Source organism: Salmo trutta, chromosome 3 (assembly GCF_901001165.1).
Source record: "Salmo trutta chromosome 3, fSalTru1.1, whole genome shotgun sequence".
Classification (NCBI taxonomy): domain Eukaryota; kingdom Metazoa; phylum Chordata; class Actinopteri; order Salmoniformes; family Salmonidae; genus Salmo; species Salmo trutta.
Window position 1 is genome coordinate 18,920,116 of NC_042959.1, and position 20,427 is coordinate 18,940,542.

A 20,427-nucleotide genomic window follows, 5' to 3' on the forward strand; every position below is an offset into this window, starting at 1 on the left:
AGTGTGTGGGTAGAGTCCGTGCAAGAGTTGCAAAAAAGGGTCAATGCAGGTAGTCCGGATAACTATTTGATTAGCTATTTAGCAGTCTGGTTCAGCAGTCTTATGGCTTGGGGGTACAAGCTATTCAGGGTCCTGTTGGTTCCAGTCTTGGTGCACTGGTACCGCTTGCCATGCAGTAGCAGTGACAACACTCTGTGGCTGGAGTCTTTGACAGTTTTTGGGGCCTTCCTCTGACACCGCCTGGTATAGTGGTCCGGGATGGCAGGGAGCTCGGCCCCAGGGTTGTACTGTGCCGTACTCGCAACTCTCTGTAGCGCTTTGCGGTGGGTTCCTTGCAGTTGCCGTACCAAGCGGGGATGCAGCCAGTCAAGATGCTCTCAATGGTGCAGCTGTAGAACTTTTTGACAAATGTTTTCAGCCTCCTGAGGGGGATGAGGCACTGACGTGCCCTCTTCACAACTTTGTTGGTGTGTGTGGACCATGTTAATTCCTTACTGATGTGGACACGGAGGAACTTAAAGTTCTCAACCCGCTCTACTACAGCCCCATCGATAGCATTCTCACATAGGTATTCCTTTTGTCCAGGTGGTGAGGGCAGTGTGGAGTACAATAGAGATTGCTTCATTTGTGAATCTGTTGGGGTGGTATATGAATTGGAGTGGGTCCAGGGTGTCTGAGATGATGGTGTTGATGTGAGACATGACCAGCCTTTCAAAGCATTTCATGACTATAGACGTGAGTGCTACGGGGTGATAGTCATTTAGACAGGTTACCTTGGAGTTCTTAGGCACAGAAATGGTGGTCTGCTTGAAACAAGTTGGCATGCTCTGAGTACGCGTCCTGGTATTCCATCTGGCCCCCCGGCCTTGTGAATTTCGACCTGTTTAAAGGTTTTACTCACATCAGCTAAGTGTGAGTTTCGACAACGTTCGAGCCGGCGTAGTAGGATTCGATCTTAGTCCTGTATTGACGCTTTGGCTGTTTGATGGGTCGTCGAAGTTCGTAGCAGGATTGCTTATAAGCATCCAGATTAGTATCCCGGTCCTTGAAAGTGGCAGCTTTAGCTCAGTGTGGATGTTGCCTGTAATCCATAGCTTCTGGTTGGGGTATGTACTAGAGGCAACAAAACTCTAGATCACGTTTACTCCACACACAGAAACACATACAAGGCCCTCCCTCGCCCTCTCTTCGGCAAATAAGACTAACTCTATCCTCCTGATTCCTGCTTACAAGTAAAAACTCAAACAGGAAGTGCCAGTGACACGCTCAATACGAAAGTGGTCCATTGAAGTGAATGCTCCCACAGTGGGAACATCGTCGATGCACCTCTGAATGAAGTCGGTGACTGACGTGGTAAACTCTTCAATGTTATCGGATGAATGCTGGAACGTATGCTAGTGAAAAAGTCCTGTAGCTTAGCATTCACTTCATTGGACCACTTCCATATTGAGTGTGTCACTGGCACTTCCTGTTTGAGTTTTTGCTTGTAAGCAGGAATCAGGAGGATAGAGTTAGTCTTATTTGCCGAAGAGAGGGCGAGGGAGGGCCTTGTATGTGTTTCTGTGTGTGGAGTAAACGTGATCTAGAGTTTTGTTGCCTCTAGTTGCACATGTGACATGCTAGTAAAAATGAGGTAAAACAGATTTCAGTTTCCCTGTATTAAAATCACCTGCCACGAGAAACGCCGCCTCTGAATGTGCATTTTCTTATGGCCATATACAGCTCGTTGAGTGAGGTTTTAGTGCCAGCATCGGTTTGTGGTGATAGACAGCTACGAGAAAACTATCTTGGTAAATAGTATGGTCTGCAGCTTATCATGAGGTATTCTAACTCAGGCGAGCAAAAACTTGAGACTTCCTTAACATTAGAGATCGCGCACAAGCTGTTGTTAACAAAGAGACACACCCCTTCCCCTCTCGCCTTAACCGAGTCTGCCGTCCGATCTTGACGATGCATAAAAAAAACAGCGAGTTGTAAAGTAAATCCATGTCCTCGTTCAGCCACGGCTCCAAGAAACATAGGCTATTACAGTTTTTCAGTTCCTGTTGATAGGATAGTCTCGAACAGAAGAGTTTGTTCTCCAGTGACTGCACGTTCACAAAAAAAAACTGACGGCAATCGCGGTTTACTTGCTCGCCAACGTAGTCTAGTGTCATGACATTGTCCTTTTTGGAAACTGCAAGCACCATCCCTCGACCTCTATACTTCTGACACCAGGCTCTGTAAGACCGGTTGTAAATTCCTACGAGGAGACCCTCTCCTCATGGCCCCAGTATAGAGAGAACAAAGGAGTTCTTCCACCTCACAGAACTGGAGAACCGAACGATATTCAGGTTCTGGAGAAGGTATGAAAGATACGGTCCAGAATCCAGCTACGAACCGGTCCGTTTGGTACAATTTGGTGAAACTCATGAGACAATACCACCACATTACCATAATCATGTTTATACAGTAGCCTCAGCTATGAGACTTACATCTAAATGGTTGTATAAAATGAATGAATAAGGATGGAACTGTTTGTGAAATTGTGTAATGTGATTTTGGACTGTTTAATGAAGGAAACTCCAATTCCCTTTGGAGTCTTAACTAAGTCCTTGGCACGCCCCCAGAGACACAGACAGGACCTGGCGTCATGAGACAGCCTTTTTCTACCCCCACCTTGGTTTTCTATCACCAGACCGAGCTTACCTCAATTACGAGATGGCTAAAGGTTGGAGACCAGCTTACCTCGATAACGAGAGGTCCAAGGTTTGACCATGCATTCCTCTTTCTGAACTTTAACCATACCACGTGGTTAAACTCTTAGACTATCGATACTGACAGAATATGAACGTCTCTGATATGAATTACTAGTCTGCAGATAGGAATTCGGTATCATTGAACGTGAAGACCGGCAACCGCTGAAAACATCTATTCTATAACGATATGAATGAATCTTACTCTGAACTGTCCATTCTAACCACGACAGAGACGGAGAGAGGGCAGACACTCTCCAATAGAAACAAACTTTTCAACTGAGATCCCAACGACACACTGAGCGTAAATATATATATTGATTGCAATTGTTCCCGAATGAGTGAGCGTTCATGTGCAAAGGATTAGCATTTCAATTGTTAGAATTATCAACTCTGTAGTGCCTTCTCAGTTGACCCCCCCCCCCTTTGTCTAACAAGCCGCCATGCCGGTTTAGCCCACTAGGGCACATTCCCCTATGATTTCTTTGTAACCATATCTACTGTTTGTTATGCATTTCTGTGAATTACTTAGTAAGTAAATAAATGATTTTAAGACAATTGATGTATGGATGACTCATAGTGAAAACTGGGTTCGTGCAGATAACCAATCATTTACGACGTTTGGAATGAGACTGGCGTGAGGTAAATAATAATTCATTCATTCGAAGACTAATTGATCAGATATTAAAATATCTGAAAGTTATATTAGGAAAATGATAACTTTGTAATCTGAATATTTTCCTTGGTGCCCCGACTTCCTAGTTAATTACAGTTACATGATTAATCAGGTTAATCGCGTAATAATAATTACAGAGAGTTATTTGATAAATATGTCTTCAGTTTTAATGATGCCAAAGACACGACACTCGTGACTTGCCTCTTTTTCGCCGGCGCTTTCTCTTTCGTGTCCGGGATAAGCAGAATGTCTAGAGCTGTCGACTTGTTGAAGCAGAAATCTTCATTCAAATCGATGTTAGTGATTGCTGTTCTGATGTCCAGAAGCTTTTTTCAGTCATAGGAAATTATGGCGGAAACATTATGTACAAGATGAGTGTAAAAAATAAAAAAATAAAAAATAGCAGATTTGTTCAGGAGCCTGTAAGACGGCAGCTATCCACTGCAGGGGCATCATTGTGAGTTGAACAGTAGAGGTTTAGCTGGAGGTCACAGAACAGAGGTTAGAGAAATGGTGAGTGGACTTCTTTAGCATCCCTAAAGTGGTGCTCTGGTACGTTTAAGTAATAGACTTGACGTTCCACTTCCTCTTTGTCTGACTAGGGTTCTGATTCGCGAGCTGAAGCGTCTGGAGAACATCAGCCAATCACCTTTCACCTCACACATCACCAGTAGTCTCCAGGGACTGTCCACCATTCACGCTTATGGCAGAGGGGACGACTTCTTGCACAGGTGAGAACAGTACACTAATATACTGTATAGCGCTCATAGGAAGACACTTTCTTTATCTGTCACAGGACGTGTGTTCAAACACTGATAAGACATTGGTTTTGACAGCTTCGCCCACCAGACGTCTACAATTTTAAATTACTTTTTTTTGTCATTTAGCAGACGCTCTTATCCAGAGCGACATACAGGAGCAATTAGGGTTAAGTGCCTTGCTCAAGGGTACAACTCAGATTTTTTTTTTTTTTACCTAGTTGTCTCGGGGATTTGAACCAGAAACCTTTCGGTTACTGGTCCAGCGCTCTTAACTGCTAGGCTAGGTGCCGCCCAAATTGCACAACTAATAATGAGAGAACCTCCCTAAGTAACATTTCCTGGACTTTTGAGTTGAGTAGCATTTGATTTCTGCTGAGCTTATGTGGGCACTGAGCAGCCTTCCACTAAGTCTGTTATTGGTCCGTTAACTTTCACTAACCCTTCCTATTGTTTTATCTCTGTGTATCTCAGGTACCAGGCTTTACTAGACACCAACCAGGCTTCCCACTATCTGTTCAGCTGTGCTATGCGCTGGCTGGCTGTACGACTGGACCTGATCAGCATCATTCTCATCACCACCGTAGCCCTGCTCATTGTTTTCATGCACAACCAGATCCCCCCAGCCTACGCAGGCTTGGCTATATCCTACGCCGTGCAGGTACACACACACAAAAGCACATTCATGCACATGCATGTAAACACGCACACACACATGTAAACAGACACGCACTGCTAGAGTGTGTCCTTGCTATCGGTGAATTATTTTGACTGCCCTTTATGGGAATGTTTTTATGAAGGCTTTTTTATGTTCTATACAGTACCAGTCAAAAGTTTGGACACACCTATTCATTCCAGGGTTTTTATTTTATTTTTACTTTTTTCTCCATGTAGAATAATATTAAAGACATCAACACTATGAATAACACATGGAATCATGTAGTAACCAAAAAAGTGTTAAACAAATCAAAATATATTCTATATTTTAGATTCTTCAAAGTACCCACCCTTTACCTTGATGACAGCTTTGCACACTCTTGGCATTCTCTCAACCAGCTTCATGAGGTGGAATGCATTTCAATTAACAGGTGTGCCTTGTTAAAAGTTCATTTGTGGAATTTCTTTTCTTCTTTATGCGTTTGAGCCAATCAGTTGTGTTGTGACAAGGAAGGGGTGGTATACAGAAGAAAGACCAAGTCCATATTATGGCAAGAACAGCTCAAATAAGCAAAGAGAAATGACAGTCCATCATTACTTAAAGACATGAAGGTCAGTCAATTCATAAAATTTCAAGAAAGTTTCTTCAAGTGCAGTCGCAAAAAACATCTAACGCTATGATGAAACTGGCTCTCATGAGGACCGCCACAGGAATGGACGACCCAGAGTTACATCTGCTGCAGAGGATTAGTTCATTAGTTACCAGCCTCAGAAATTGCAGCCCAAATAAATGCTTCACGGAGTTCAAGTAACAGACACATCTCAACATCAACTGTTCAGAGGAGACTGCGTGAATCAGGCCTTTGTAGTTGAATTGCTGCGAAGAAACCACTACTAAAGGACACCAATAGGAAGAAGAGACTTGCTGGGCCAAGAAACACGAGGAATTGACATTGGACTGGTGGATATCTGTCCTTTGGTCTGCAGAGTCCAAATTTGAGATTTTTGGTTCCAACCACCGTGTCTTTGTGAGATGCAGAGTAGGTGAACAGATAATCTCTGCATGTGTGGTTCTCAGCGTGAAGCATGGAGGAGGTGGTGTGGTGGTGTTTTGCTGGTGACACTGTCAGTGTCAAGGCACACTTAACCAGCATGGCTACCACAGCATTCTGCAGTGATACGCCATCCCATCTGGTTTGCGCTTGGTGGGACTATCATTTGTTTTTCTACAGGACAATGACCCAACACACCTCCAGGCTGTGTAAGGGCTATTTTACCAAGGAGAGTGATGGAGTGCTGCATCAGATGACTTGGCCTTCACAATCACCTGACCTCAACCCAGTTGAGATGGTTTGGGATGAGTTGGACCACAGATTGAAGGAAAAGCAGCCAACAAGTACACAGCACATGTGGGAACTCCTTCAAGACTGTTGGAAAAGCATTCCAGGTGAAGCTGGTTGAGAGAATGCCAAGAGTGTGCACAGCTGTCATCAAGGCAAAGGGTGGCTACTTTGAAGAATTTCAAATATTAAATATACTTTGATTTGTTTAACACTTTTTTGGTTACTACATGATTCCATTTGTGTTATTTCATAGTTTTGATGTCTTCAATATTATTTTACAATGTAGAAAATAGTTAAAATAAAGAAACCCATGAATGAGTAGGTGTGTTCAAACTTCTGACTGGTACTGTATATAATTTCACTGTGGGATTACTACAGGCGTGGGAAGGATCTTCCTGCCAGGGAACTATGAATGGAAATTGATTGAGCCGATTGGAGAAGTATACAGTTGAAGTCGGAAGTGTACATACACCTTAGCCAAATACATTTAAACTCAGTTTTTCACAATTCCTGACATTTTAATCCTAGTAAAAATTCCCTGTCTTAGGTCAGTTAGGATCACCACTTTATTTTAAGAATGTGAAATGTCAGAATAATAGTAGAGAGAATTATTTATTTCAGCTTTAATTTATTTGCCACCAAGCTTTAACTTCCTGACTGATGTCTTGAGATTTTGCTTCAATATATCCACATACTTTTCCTTCCTCATGATGCCATCTATTTTGTGAAGTGCACCAGTGCACCTGCAGCACAGCACCCCCACAACATGATGCTGCCACCCCCGTGCTTCACGGTTGGGATGGTGTTCTTCGGCTTGCAAGGCTCCCCCTTTTTCCTCCAAACATTACGATGGTCATTATGGCCAAACAGTTCTATTTTTGTTTCATCAGACCACAGCACATTTCTCCAAAAAGTATGATCTTTGTCCCCATGTGCAGTTGCAAACCGTAGTCTGGCTTTTTTATGGCGGTTTTGGAGCAGTGGCTTCTTCCTTGCTGAGCAGCCTTTCAGGTTATGTTGATATAGGACTCGTTTTATTGTGGATATAGATACTTTTGTACCTGTTTCCTCCAGCATCTTCACAAGGTCCTTTGCTGCTGTTCTGGGACAGATTTGCACTTTTCGCACCAAAGTACGTTCATCTCTAGGAGACAGAACTTGTCTCCTTCCTGAGCGGTATGACGGCTGCGTGGTCCCATGGTGTTTATACTTGTGTACTATTGTTTGTACAGATGAACGTGGTACCTTCAGGCGTTTGGAAATTGCTCCCAAGGATGAACCAGACTTGTGGTTGAAAAACAAGTTTTAATGACTCCAATCTACGTGTATGTAAACTTCCGACTTCAACTGTATGTCTGTCTATAGGGGTCGTAAAGGTTCATGGTTTGTGCTGCTCATTCATCCAAATGGCATCACCGCACACAGTGACCAACACTAGTGTTGACATGAGCCTGGGTTGATTGTAATAGGGTGTGAGGGTGTTAATCATTGACTAATCACTTCTGTCTGTGTCTGTCTCTCTCGCTCTCTCTCTCTTCTCCAGCTGACCGGTCTGTTTCAGTTTACCGTGAGATTGCTGTCAGAGACTGAGGCTCGCTTCACATCAGTAGAGAGGATCAGTCATTATATAAAGGTAGGTAGGCCTAATGACACCAGGGGCTGCTGCCAACAGTCGGGAGAAGGGTTGCTGATTGGCTGAACCATGTGTGGCTGAATCGAAAGTGCACACATGGTGTGACACAAACAAACACAGGCTTATAGACTTAACGCAGCAGGACACAGGCATAGGACACAGGCACAGATGAAGCAACATACACATATACTCACATGCAGACACACACTCTAAATCCACATTCCTGCGCGCGGTGCACCCACACACAGGTCCATATCCCAATAACACAAAGCTGTTGGATAAGGTTGACATACGCACACAAACACAAGAATGACGCACACACACACACACACAACCCCACCATACACACACATAACCCAATCCCAATAACACAAAGCTGTTGGTCATGGTAGGCTCCAGACACACAGTGTACATCCCAAATGGAACCCTATTCCCTATGCAGTGCACTACTTTTGATCAGGGGCCCATAGGGCCTTCCCTGTAGCTCAGTTGGTAGAGCATGGTGTTTGTAACACCAGGGTTGTGGGTTCGATTCCCACGGGGGGCCAGCACAGAAAAAAAATGTATGATATGTATGAAATGTATGCATTCACTACTGTAAGTCGCTCTGGATAAGAGCGTCTGCTAAATGACTAAAATGTAAAAATGTAAATGTTAAAAGTAGTCCACAGTATAGGGAGTCGAGTGCCGTTTGGGACACACCCAGTCTCTGAGAGGCCCAGCAGGAAGCAGATGGAACCCAGTGTGTGGCCCGTCACACATCACAGCACATGACAGGACATGTTTAACACAACACCCATCAAAACATAAACACCCCCATATCAGAGGAACAACTTGTTTTCTCTCAAAGTGCCAACAAGCTTTTAGAGATCTATAAATTACAGTTCTATTGAGAGGTAGAGGTCTTTACTTCATGGGATTGGAGATACAGAGATTAACACTCCATATTGGATCAATTTTTTCTGTCTCAGACCTTGGAAGGTGAGGCGCCGCGGCAGATCACTGGACCCTCCTCTCCTGCCCCCTGCTGGCCAGATAAGGGACGGATCTCCTTCCAGGACGTGGAGATGTGTTACCGGGACGACCTGCCGCTGGTGCTCAAGAAACTTTCCTTTAACATCCTGCCAGAGGAGACCATCGGCATTGTGGGTCGCACTGGCTCAGGTACTTCCCTCTGTTATTCCCATGTATCGTTTTACATCGTTAATGTTTCATGTTATTGTCTTTGTTTCCGCTGGTCTTTACCTGGTATTTACACAGAAATAATGTAATAACAATGGGTTTAGTTGATGGTAATTGTTTTTGTTTTTTAATGATTGTCATTCAAAAAGATTTACATAAATAAAAATAATCATTAACCAGTGAACTGTAATCTTCACATGTAGATGTGGTTATCATCTATCCGAACTAATCGTAGTTCACTCACAACCCCCCGTTTCTATCTATCTAGGGAAGTCCTCACTGGGCGTAGCTCTCTTCAGACTGGTGGAGCTGACTGGGGGCTCCATCACCATCGACGACATCAACATTGCACAGATCGGATTGGAAGACCTGAGAAGCAAGCTGTCAGTCATTCCCCAGGATCCCGTTCTCTTCATTGGCACTATCAGGTCAGTATTAATGATTTACCTAAGATTCCCCTAGGTACAGATGTAGGATCAGCTTCCCCTCCCCCAATCCTAACCTTTAAGGGATCCTTTGGATATTGGGTCATTTCCTACTTACCCAGAGTCAGACAAACTCATGGATACCATTTTTATGTCTCTGCGTGCAGTTAGAAGGAAGTTGAAGGTAGCATATCGTTAGCTTAGCACAATTGCTGGAGGTCTATGGGTATCTACTAGCCAGCTCCTCTCAAAAGCAGGGAAATAGACCTAACTACTACAAAGCTATGTGGTTGGTCATTTATAGTCTAACAAAGGTATACATAGAATCTCATTTCATAAAATATAGATTACTATCAACTTCCCAATTTATGGACTGGGGGGGCTTGATATCTACGGCGAAGAAAGCAATGCACCCAGAGACTGTAACAAACCCTGAGGAACTTTCTGCGCTTATCAATCCTGGAGTTCTAGAGACATTCTTCCATATCCCAAAATCAAACTGTAAGAACCAGCCCATACCTGCTGGACTGAATGGACAGCTGTCTATCGAGTAAGTTACATTATTCTTGCTTGTCCCACCACACAGTAACAAACAAAGACTAAAATGTAAAATATAAAGAAGATAATCTACCGATAACATTTGTTGTTTCATAATTGCACTCTGATCAAATCAAATAGTTTATTATTAGATTATTTGTATCTAACGACTCATGAATAATAACTTATTTGTTGTTAGTCAATACAGGCTGGTTGCGTATCGACTGGTGTTTGAGTGAGCACTGAAGGGAGAGAGACTGGGATGCAGGAACAGAAGAGTTTTGCATTCAGCTTCACAGCCAGACATTGCCTAACCAATTCTGTCAAATCATTGAAATAAATGCCCTTAGGAACAAAATAGGTGGTACTGGTTCTATCTGCTAGAAGTGATTCATTACTGTATGCTACAGCATCTTATTTGTATTATGAAATATAGCAGTCAAATCCATGTGTCAGTAACATTTGAATACTTAAGGTAAATTGGTAGAAACCAACAAAACACTGTATACCTATGTAATGACAATCAATGAAGAGGCAAAGACCATTATGTATTTTACAACACAGTATAGACATTCAAACAATGCACATCAATAAAAGGTCAAATGTACAATAAAATAGCCAGTACAAAGTAGGTATGGGGGTGGTGTTATGTAGTAGTCTACAGTGAATGGTATGGGGGTGCTGTTATGTCCAGTGGTAGTCTACAGTGAATGGTATGGGGGTGCTGTTATGTCCAGTGGTAGTCTACAGTGAATGGTATGGGGTGCTGTTATGTCCAGTGGTAGTCTACAGTGAATGGTATGGGGGTGCTGTTATGTCCAGTGGTAGTCTACAGTGAATGGTATGGGGGTGCTGTTATGTCCAGTGGTAGTCTACAGTGAATGGTATGGGGGTGCTGTTATGTCCAGTGGTAGTCTACAGTGAATGGTATGGGGTGCTGTTATGTCCAGTGGTAGTCTACAGTGAATGGTATGGGGGGTGCTGTTATGTCCAGTGGTAGTCTACAGTGAATGGTATGGGGGTGCTGTTATGTCCAGTGGTAGTCTACAGTGAATGGTATGGGGGTGCTGTTATGTCCAGTGGTAGTCTACAGTGAATGGTATGGGGGTGCTGTTATGTCCAGTGGTAGTCTACAGTGAATGGTATGGGGGTGCTGTTATGTCCAGTGGTAGTCTACAGTGAATGGTATGGGGGTGCTGTTATGTCCAGTGGTAGTCTACAGTGAATGGTATGGGGTGCTGTTATGTCCAGTGGTAGTCTACAGTGAATGGTATGGGGTGCTGTTATGTCCAGTGGTAGTCTACAGTGAATGGTATGGGGTGCTGTTATGTCCAGTGGTAGTCTACAGTGAATGATTCCCTTCCACGTGTTGCACTTTGAGTGACTCCTATGTCGCTGTTGTCAAGGGTATTTGGGATGGGGCTATGTTGGATTAGGGATGGGGCTATGTTGGATTAGGGATGGGGCTATGTTGGATTAGGGATGGGGCTATGTTGGATTAGGGATGGGGCTATGTTGGATTTGTCCATGCGTCTCTTCAGGACGCGCTCCATCAGGTCATTCCAGAATCTTTGTGTGGTAGGCTGACATAATTGGCCAGGCAATCCACTATTTTGATTGTTTTGGGTGGACAAGTTGAATCTTGGAGTGTCTGAAATGAGGAAAGAGGAGCTGATAAACCAGTGAATACAATGTAAAAACAAGGATGTTGCCATACATACAGAAAGAACATATGGGTCACTTCTGGATGCAGTTGATCAGATTTAGTGTAGTGGATACAGTCAGGTCCCACACTACAAAAGGGTGCCTCTGAGCACACTTGAAAGGGAGCGCCATTCACCAAAGAAACCCTCCAATTTACCCAAGTCAACAAAACTATCCTGGAGGGGCAGTTAGGCTACCTGTTCATTTGTTAGAATAGATGTGTCTGGACACGTCAATGATTGCATTACCATCCTAATATGACAAAACAACTGCTGAAGTGTAAACATTGATTGCATATTTTGAGTACTTACCAGCAAAAGTTGAGGCTTGTTCTCTATTCTGGTTCTGAATGTGATGTTACTCCAGCAAACATGGAGTCCGTTCCTTGTGGACTGTCCACAGCAGGCACGTCTTCTATCTAAACCAGAGTGAGCAATAAGGGGAACAGGAAATGGGGGAAAGCATTTGAAATATACTAAGGAGAACACACTTGAAGAAGGCCATAATAGATGTTCTGATTTTAGTGGCATGATGTCATGCATTACATAGCTAACACTATAAAGTCAAGTCAATCTATTTGTTTCTCAAGCATGTGGAAAATGTATAATTAGTTGGAAAGTACTTGACTCAAGTTGAATAAAGACTCAATGTTGAATCATGAAAAAAGTAGAGCATAGTTTTGAGCATTCTTAGTCATTTTGTTTTACTCTGCTTTTCTTTGAGCGGAGGGCATCACAGATGTAATGGACAGCCTATCCACAAGAAAAGTGACAGGCCTATCGCATTTTATCATGAGAGCAGCTAGCTACTATTCAATCAATCAGATGATGTAAGATCTCATCACACTTAACCCCATTCCACTTTGTTCTGGCTTGCGTAGAAAGACCACTGATGGGGCCGCTGTATCCGTCAGGAAACGTCTTGTGGCTTGTCAGTTCCATCCTCTCATAATAGTCCCCTAGTCATAAAAAATCTGAGCAAACCATTAACTTTCGGCCATCCTTGGTCGGAGTATTATCTAGCTTGCTAACGTTATATTCATGGCAACTCAATCAAACAAGGTTTATAAAAAATCGACCCTTACAAACAAATACAATAACATGTTTCAGTTCAATACAATACGCTAAAAAACAAGATTTAGTTTTATCAATGTCTGTTGATGCTGAAAAGGCTTTCAACCGTCTTGAATGATCTTTTTCTATTCAAAACTTTGGAAGCTTTCAACTTTCCAAAAATATACAGTGAGCTCAAAGTGTTGGGATGGTGACCATGTTTTTGTTGTTTTGGCTCTGTACTCCAGCACTTTGGATTTGAAATTATACACTGTCAGCTTTAATTTGAGGGTATTTTCATCCATGTCGGGTGGACCGTTTTAGAAATTACAGCACTTTTTGTACATAGTCCCCCCATTTTAGGGGACCAAAAGTATTGGGACAAATTCACTTATCTGTATTAAAGTAGTCAATAGTTTAGTATTTGGTCCCATATTCCTTTAAATTTGTTGGTTTCATTTGCTGTTTGTTTTGATTGTGTTTCTGATTATTTTGTGCCCAATAGAAATTAATGGTAAATAATGTGTTGTCATTTTGTAGTCACTTTTATTGTAAATAAGAATAGAATGTTTCTAAACACTTCTACATTAATGTGGATGCTACCATGATTACAGATAGTCCAGAATGAATCGTGAATAATGATGACTGAGAAAGTTAGACGCACAAATATCATACCCCCAAGACATGCTAACCTCTCACCATTACAATAACAAGGGAGATTTTTTATGCTTTTAACTTTGTCACTCAACTTCCAGCAGTGTCAACAATCTTCACAGTCACGGCTGCGAGGTAAAAATATTTGCTCTGGACAAGCATTGGCAGTCTGATGTACTCTTTTTCTTTTGTGAGGTTTATCTTCTCACACTTTGGTTACTTGATATCTATCTAGCAAACTTGTTCAAACTGCCGCTGTCTCAGCTGGCCTGCTGTGTTTACACTTGCGTACAGCCTATGCTTGCGCCCACCGTCGATGAATGAAATGCGTAGTCCGGAGAACATAGTCCCAGAAATAACTATAATTAAAAACATTATAATTTCATATATACTTGTAATGAGTACAAAGTGCCAAACACCCAGCCTTTAAATAGTTAGGTTGATTTCCATGCTTTTGAGAGGAGCTGAGTAGTAGATACTCATAGACTTCCAACAATTGCGCTAAGCTAACAATATGCTACTGTCAGCTTCCTTCAAACTACACACAGAGACCTACAAATGGTATCCATGACATGAGTTTGTCTGACTCTGGGTAAGTAGGACATTTCCCCAAATTCCAAAGTATCCCTTTAACCATTAGTGGGGGAAAAGTTAAACTGACCCCACAGGTAACTTCACCTGACTCTTGTTGTACTGTTATCTAGGCTTGTTTACAATGATGGAGATTGATTCTTTATTCTTATTTTTCCTTATCAAATAGGTCCAATCTGGACCCATGGAATCAATACTCAGATCCCCAGATCTGGGATGCACTTGAGAGGACCCATATAAAGGAGATGGTAAGTAGGGATCGATGGTAAATGTTAACTTAAATAGAGTAAGCAATACATTGCTATGTCAGTTTAACCCCAAATATATTGATAATGTCTGTATACAAATGTCAAGTAGTCCTCGTGTGTTGACATCATACTATGTATTCATTGCCTTGTACACCTTCTGATAGTGTTACTAACGCTGACAGTAATTGATAACAAATCCTAGACCTGTGTAAGATTAAAGTTTCCCACTAGAGATTTTTTAACAGTTGAAAACGATATATGTGGCTTGTGTTTTGACTCCATTTTGTGCCTCATGTTCAGATCAGCCAACTGCCCCACTCCCTCCAGTCCGAGGTGACAGAGAACGGAGAGAACTTCTCAGTGGGAGAGAGACAACTACTGTGTGTGGCAAGAGCACTGCTGAGACACAGCAAGGTAAACACACACAGACACATCACACATGCGCACGCACACACACACACACACACACACTCTAGCGTTGCATCACGTCTCTTTCTCTCCACACCACACACACACAGGACAATAGACAAGGGCAGTTAGATTGATTTTCTATTTTCTGTTACCACAGAGGAAAGCTTTTGTGCCTCACATCCTAATATTGAGGTAGTCACATAAGACGGGCAGAAGGCAGCAGCTTCTCCAAGGCGTAACATTGCCACCACATGGCTTGTGTTGTAATGTCACTAATTCTATACAATGCAGTTGGAAATTCAATCAACTGAAGATGACGACAAAAGACGTTTAGGGACTAGTCCTACATAGTTATAGCACTCCTTAAGATTGTAATATACACATCCATATTCAATGTTGTTTCTATATTGTTACTTCCTTATTCTACCAACGTTTGTGATTGAACCTCTGCAAAGTGTGCTTGAATGTGACATGTGTTTGGTTGCCAGATCTTGCTGTTGGACGAGGCGACTGCAGCCATCGACACGGAGACAGACCGGCTGATTCAGGAGACCATCCGCGAGTCATTCAGCAGCTGCACCACGTTGATCATCGCCCATCGCCTCAACACTGTGATGAGCTGTAACAGGGTCATGGTGTTGGACCAGGGACAGGTGGGTCTTCTGCACCATAGACATATAGAATGTGTCTCAAATGGCACCCTATTCCCTATGTAGTGCACTGCTTTTGACCAGGGCCTATAGGGAATAGGGTGCCATTTGAGACGCTGACATATCATTCTATTTCTTCTATGTTCTGCAGCTCTTAGCTCTGTGTTTATTTGAGAGGGACTTGTAACCATTTGTATCTATTGAATCATACCAGTGGCTAATGAAACACATTTGACGTCTTCCAATTCTGGGTTTGTAGTATAGTGTAAAAATATATACAGTGCCTTCAGAAAGTATTCACACCCCTTTTTCCACATTTTGTTGTGTTACAGCCTGAATTTAAAATGGATTTGATTTAGATTTTTTGTCACTGGCCTACACACAATACCTCATAATGTCAAAGTGGAATTAATTAAAATGAAAAGCTAAAATGTCTTAAGTCATTAAGTATTCAACCCCTTTGTTATGGCCAACCTAAATAAGTTCAGGAGTAGAAATGTGCTTAACAAGTCGCATAATAAGTTGCATGGGCTCACGCTGTGTGTGATAATAGTGGTTAACAGGATTTTTTATTGACTACCTTATATCTGTACCCCACACATACAACTATCTGTAAGGTCCCTCAGTTGAGAAGTGAATCTCAAAGTCAAATTCAGCCACAAAGACAAGGAAGGTTTTTCAATGCCTCACAAAGAAGGGCATCTATTGGTAGATGGGTAAAAATGTAAAAACCAGACATTGAATATCCCTTTGACCATGGTGAAGTTATTCATTACACTTTGGATGGTGTATTAATACACCCAGTCACCACAAAGATATAGGCGTCCTTCTTAACTCAGTTGCCGGAGAAGAAGGAAACCGCTCAGGGATTTCACCATGAGGCAAATAGTCACTTTAAAACAGTTAGATGGCTGTGATATGAGAGAACTGGATGGATCAACAACATTGTCTTTACTCCACAATACTAACATAATTGACAGAGTGAAAAGAAGGAAGCCTTGACAGAATAAAAATATTCTAAAGCATGCATCCTGTTTGCAACAAGGCACTAAAGTAATACTGCAGAACCATGTGGCAAAGAAATTTACTTTTTGTCCTTAATACAAAGTGTTATGTTTGGGGCAAATCCAATACAACACATTACTGAGTACCGTTCTTCATATTTTCAATTATAATGGTGGCTGGATCATGTTATGGGTATTCTTGTAATCATTAAGGACTGGGGAGTTTCAGGATAAAAAAGAAACGGAATAGAGCTAAGCGCAGGCAAAATCCTAGAGGAAAACCTGGTTGTCTGCTTTCCACCAGACAGATGAATTCACCTTTCAGCAGTACAATAATCTAAAACACAAGGCTACACTAGAGTTGCTTACCAAGAGGACAGTGAATGTTCGTGAATCGTCAAGTTACAATTTTGACTTAAATTATGGCAAGACCTGAAAATGGTTGCCTAGGAATGATCAACGACTAATTTGACAGAGTTTGAAGAGTTTTGAAAAGAATAATAGGCAAATGTTGCACAATCCAGATGTGAAAAGTTCTTACAGCTGAAATTGCTGCCAAAGGTGCTTGTACAAAGTATAATATGGAAAACACATGCATGACCATGGTAACAATGAAACAGGAACAGTTAGGAGATTGTGGGAACATTATTAGACTAAAGGTGAGGACACAACAGTTCACCTGACACAACAATGAACCCAAACATTACCCTGTTGCTTTTGTGCATTTTACATTTACTGTACTCTTCACCTCATTTGACAATAACAAAATCTGAAAATACTCTGGATACATTCAATAACATGATGATAATATTCCTGGAAAATGTGGGACAGGTGCAACATAAGAGAAAGAAATGACATGGATTTGAGTGAGAGGTCTAACTGGTGTTTCCAAGTGGTGTCACACTTCTCCAAAGTGTGCCCAGTTCCTAAGTAATTTCAATGCAAAAGAGTATTCAACTATAAGGTGCTTTTTTGAGCTCTCCTAGCTGTGCTGTTGAGGAACTAGAGCAAATACACTTGTAGTTGTTTTGTTTGGAACACAGCCCTGCAAACTCCTGCCTTTACACAATTACTGTTGTTTCCGCAATCCAAAAGCAGTCCATTATATATTGCAATCTGGGACAGGTGGGCACAATTTGAAAGCTTGTTCTATTGCCAACATGACTAGCTAAATTATAAAATACAATATTACACTGCTAGGCTTTCACAAGGCAATTCAGAGAAGCAGAACATCATTTTGGTGGGCTTAGAATGGAGTCTTAAGTGCATTGATGCGTGGTCCGTGGTACATTTTCATCACAATACAACAAACAGGCTCATTCTGTTCAAGACAACCCAGGGTATAACGCCATGTCATCTTGTAACTGTACATCAAACATAGTGATCATAAACATTGACACTGTATATTACATGAGTTTTATGATATGGAAATGTGAAGGGCACATTTGGGCTCACAGGCGTTTGACATCAGTCGTATTTTTCATTGTAATCCTCAACGTCTCATATTTCAAAATGCATTGAGTCCTCTTAATTTACAGCTTTTCCCTCACTCAGACAAAAGAAGATTGTGAAAATGGCCCAGTTAGCAGGAGGGATGGGGTCAATTTCTTGTCGCGGGGGGCTCAAGTTCAGAATGGCTGTCAGTCAAAACCCATACAGCGCTGTGAAGAACAGAGCCTGAGCTCTGACTTCATGTATAGTATGTTACTGTACAGCCACTGTGTTCCAATTTAGGCACTTATCAGTGTCCAAATCTGGCATTTTCAACCTGTATATTGGTATGAGTGTACAGGGTTAACAGCATATACTAAACAAAATATTTGATATAATACTGTGTACCTAAGGAAACATTTCTCTAGTGGGTCGAAATACTTGTTGGTCAGAACTTGTTTATTTTCTTCATTACAGATTTTGGAGTTCGACACCCCTGCTGCCCTGCTGGCAGATGACAACTCCAGATTCCGTGCCATGATCGAGGCATCTAACGGCAAGCACAGTGACACAGAGCAGTGAACCGAGTCGAATGGGTACAAATTAGCTCTTATAAAACGAGGCAATACAGCAGAGGACATGACTTGCACAAACTTTGAAGATTACCATCCTGCCATGGAGCGAGTAAGATGTTATTTTAGAAGGCATTAACAGAGGTTCTTACAAAGCTGCTAAATCTAGTGATGTCTGTTGATTTCAAAAACCAATGATGACGTCATGAGTATGATGACAATGTTCCAAAAGACGCATCAAAGATGTGGATCTATTGAGAGTTGGGAGTATCGTACCTGCTGACCTTTACTGCTGTGTGGAAAGAGATCCTTTCTCAGAGGCAAAAGGAGAAAGTGCAAATAAAGAGCAATGACTCTACAATGGCACTTTATATTCCATGATGAAACACTGAAGCGTCTGTTAACACTGAATGTTGGTTCCTTTCACCCTCTCTTTACAGGGCTATCAGTGAGACTTGATTTTTATATTTCACTGATATAATTCGAAAGGAACCTATCACTTGTATAAGCCTCAGTGCTAGTTGGTGGAATGGATTTTATATTATGATATTTGCAATCAATACAGCCAGCACATTCATCAGTCAAATCACTGGGCAACTGAGACTTCCAAAGAATCACTTTGATATACCAAAGTAACCATTCCACATGAGCTAGGTCAGGAATATATTGACTGATAATATGTCAAGTTATAATAAGGCAGATTATTATATGGTAATCATTTCAGTGAATCCTAACAGATGCGTGTATATGTGCCTCTACAGTTATGTCATTCGTTGTGCAGTAATGTTGTAGCCTATGCTTTTTGGAATTGCATTTGTGTTGCGTTATCTTCTGGGTGAATCATATTCTGGTATGTCGGAACTGTATCTGCATAGTCTCTTGTATTTTTACAGGGTATATGGCAGGAATGTCGTTTTTACAACATGTAATCATTCTGTTGTGTAGTAATAAAGCACAGTTATATTCATGAGATTGATGAACAGCAAAACAGAGTTGTGGAACAAATAATGAAAGGTACTGAGTATTTTGAGTATTTTTTTTGTTCCAAACAACCACAGACAATGTCTGCAAATCAGTGTTTTTGGATGACATTTTGGATCGTAAACATCTAGATGCCTTAAAAAAAAAAATCATACCCTGAGCAATATGTTGCTAGAGAAATCGTAAAGATGGCCTTGTAAAAGACTTGAGATTGTAATTTTGCTATATTTTTTTATTCTTAAATGTTAAGATTTTTTTGGTCATAGAAATGCTTTACCAATAAAAATGTTTTCATACTTGAAATATTGTCCTTGCATTCATTGTTCTCGCATATGGTGCCTTCCTGGCATGCATGGTGCTCTGATAATGAAGTAGATCACTAGTCCAAGGGCCAGAGGGCCAAATTTCACATATTGGTCCACTATGGGGTGGCAAGGATAATATCTGTGAGCTATATTTTGGTATGATAACCACTATCAGACATAGATAAATTGTGGTAATCACTGCATGAATGTTATGACCCTTATGCGGTTAATTGGGACAACTGGATTTATGAAATGTATTATAAAACAACAATTTTCTCAAAACAACGTATTGATATGTTATTAACTTCATAATACAACATGAAAGAAGGCATGGAACAATTTGAATGGTAGTGACATCTCTATGGGCCCAACGTAGAGGGTCAAAGGTCATACATGTATGCATTTTGGGGTATACATCGAGCCAGAATGGACGTTCGGTATAGGGAAGTGCTCCATTATGACATGGTACGTAGATAATCAACACCCAAAATCACACAAAGAGTCCCATTTTTGCATTCGGAAAGTATTCAGACCCCTTCCCTTTTTCCACATTTTGTCACATTACAGCCTTACTCTAAAATGTATAACTTTTTTTTATTTAATCAATCTACACACACTACCCCATAATAACAAAGGGAAAACAGGTTTAGACATTAATGCAAATGTTTACATATGTTTACTTATTTACCTAAGTATTCAGACTCTTTGCTATGAGACTTGAAATTGAGCTCCAGTGCATCCTGTTTCCATTGATTATTGTTTGTTTTTACAACTTGATTGGAGCACCTGTGGTAAATTCAACTGATTGGACATGATTTGGAAAGGCACACACCTGTCTATATAAGGTCCCACAGTTGACATTGCATGCCAGAGCAAAA

General features: G+C 41.4%; 1 protein-coding gene and 1 non-coding gene across 3 annotated transcripts in view; both read left to right on the plus strand.

The window, feature by feature from the left end:
- Positions 1-19,547, plus strand: part of wu:fb13g09 (multidrug resistance-associated protein 5) — a 56,226-nt gene extending 36,679 nt beyond the window's left edge. For both annotated transcript variants that reach the window (XM_029725728.1, XM_029725736.1), the window contains exons 21-29: positions 4,014-4,142; positions 4,644-4,830; positions 7,713-7,802; positions 8,774-8,966; positions 9,253-9,412; positions 14,117-14,195; positions 14,496-14,609; positions 15,095-15,259; positions 18,169-19,547. In XM_029725728.1, the coding sequence (XP_029581588.1) occupies positions 4,014-4,142; positions 4,644-4,830; positions 7,713-7,802; positions 8,774-8,966; positions 9,253-9,412; positions 14,117-14,195; positions 14,496-14,609; positions 15,095-15,259; positions 18,169-18,273 (1,222 nt within the window). In that variant the 3' untranslated portion in view covers positions 18,274-19,547. The remainder of the gene's footprint in view (positions 1-4,013; positions 4,143-4,643; positions 4,831-7,712; positions 7,803-8,773; positions 8,967-9,252; positions 9,413-14,116; positions 14,196-14,495; positions 14,610-15,094; positions 15,260-18,168) is intronic.
- Positions 8,274-8,349, plus strand: trnat-ugu (transfer RNA threonine (anticodon UGU)). The gene has a single exon. It is a non-coding gene; the product is annotated as a tRNA-Thr (tRNA).
- Positions 19,548-20,427: the final 880 nt, after the last annotated feature.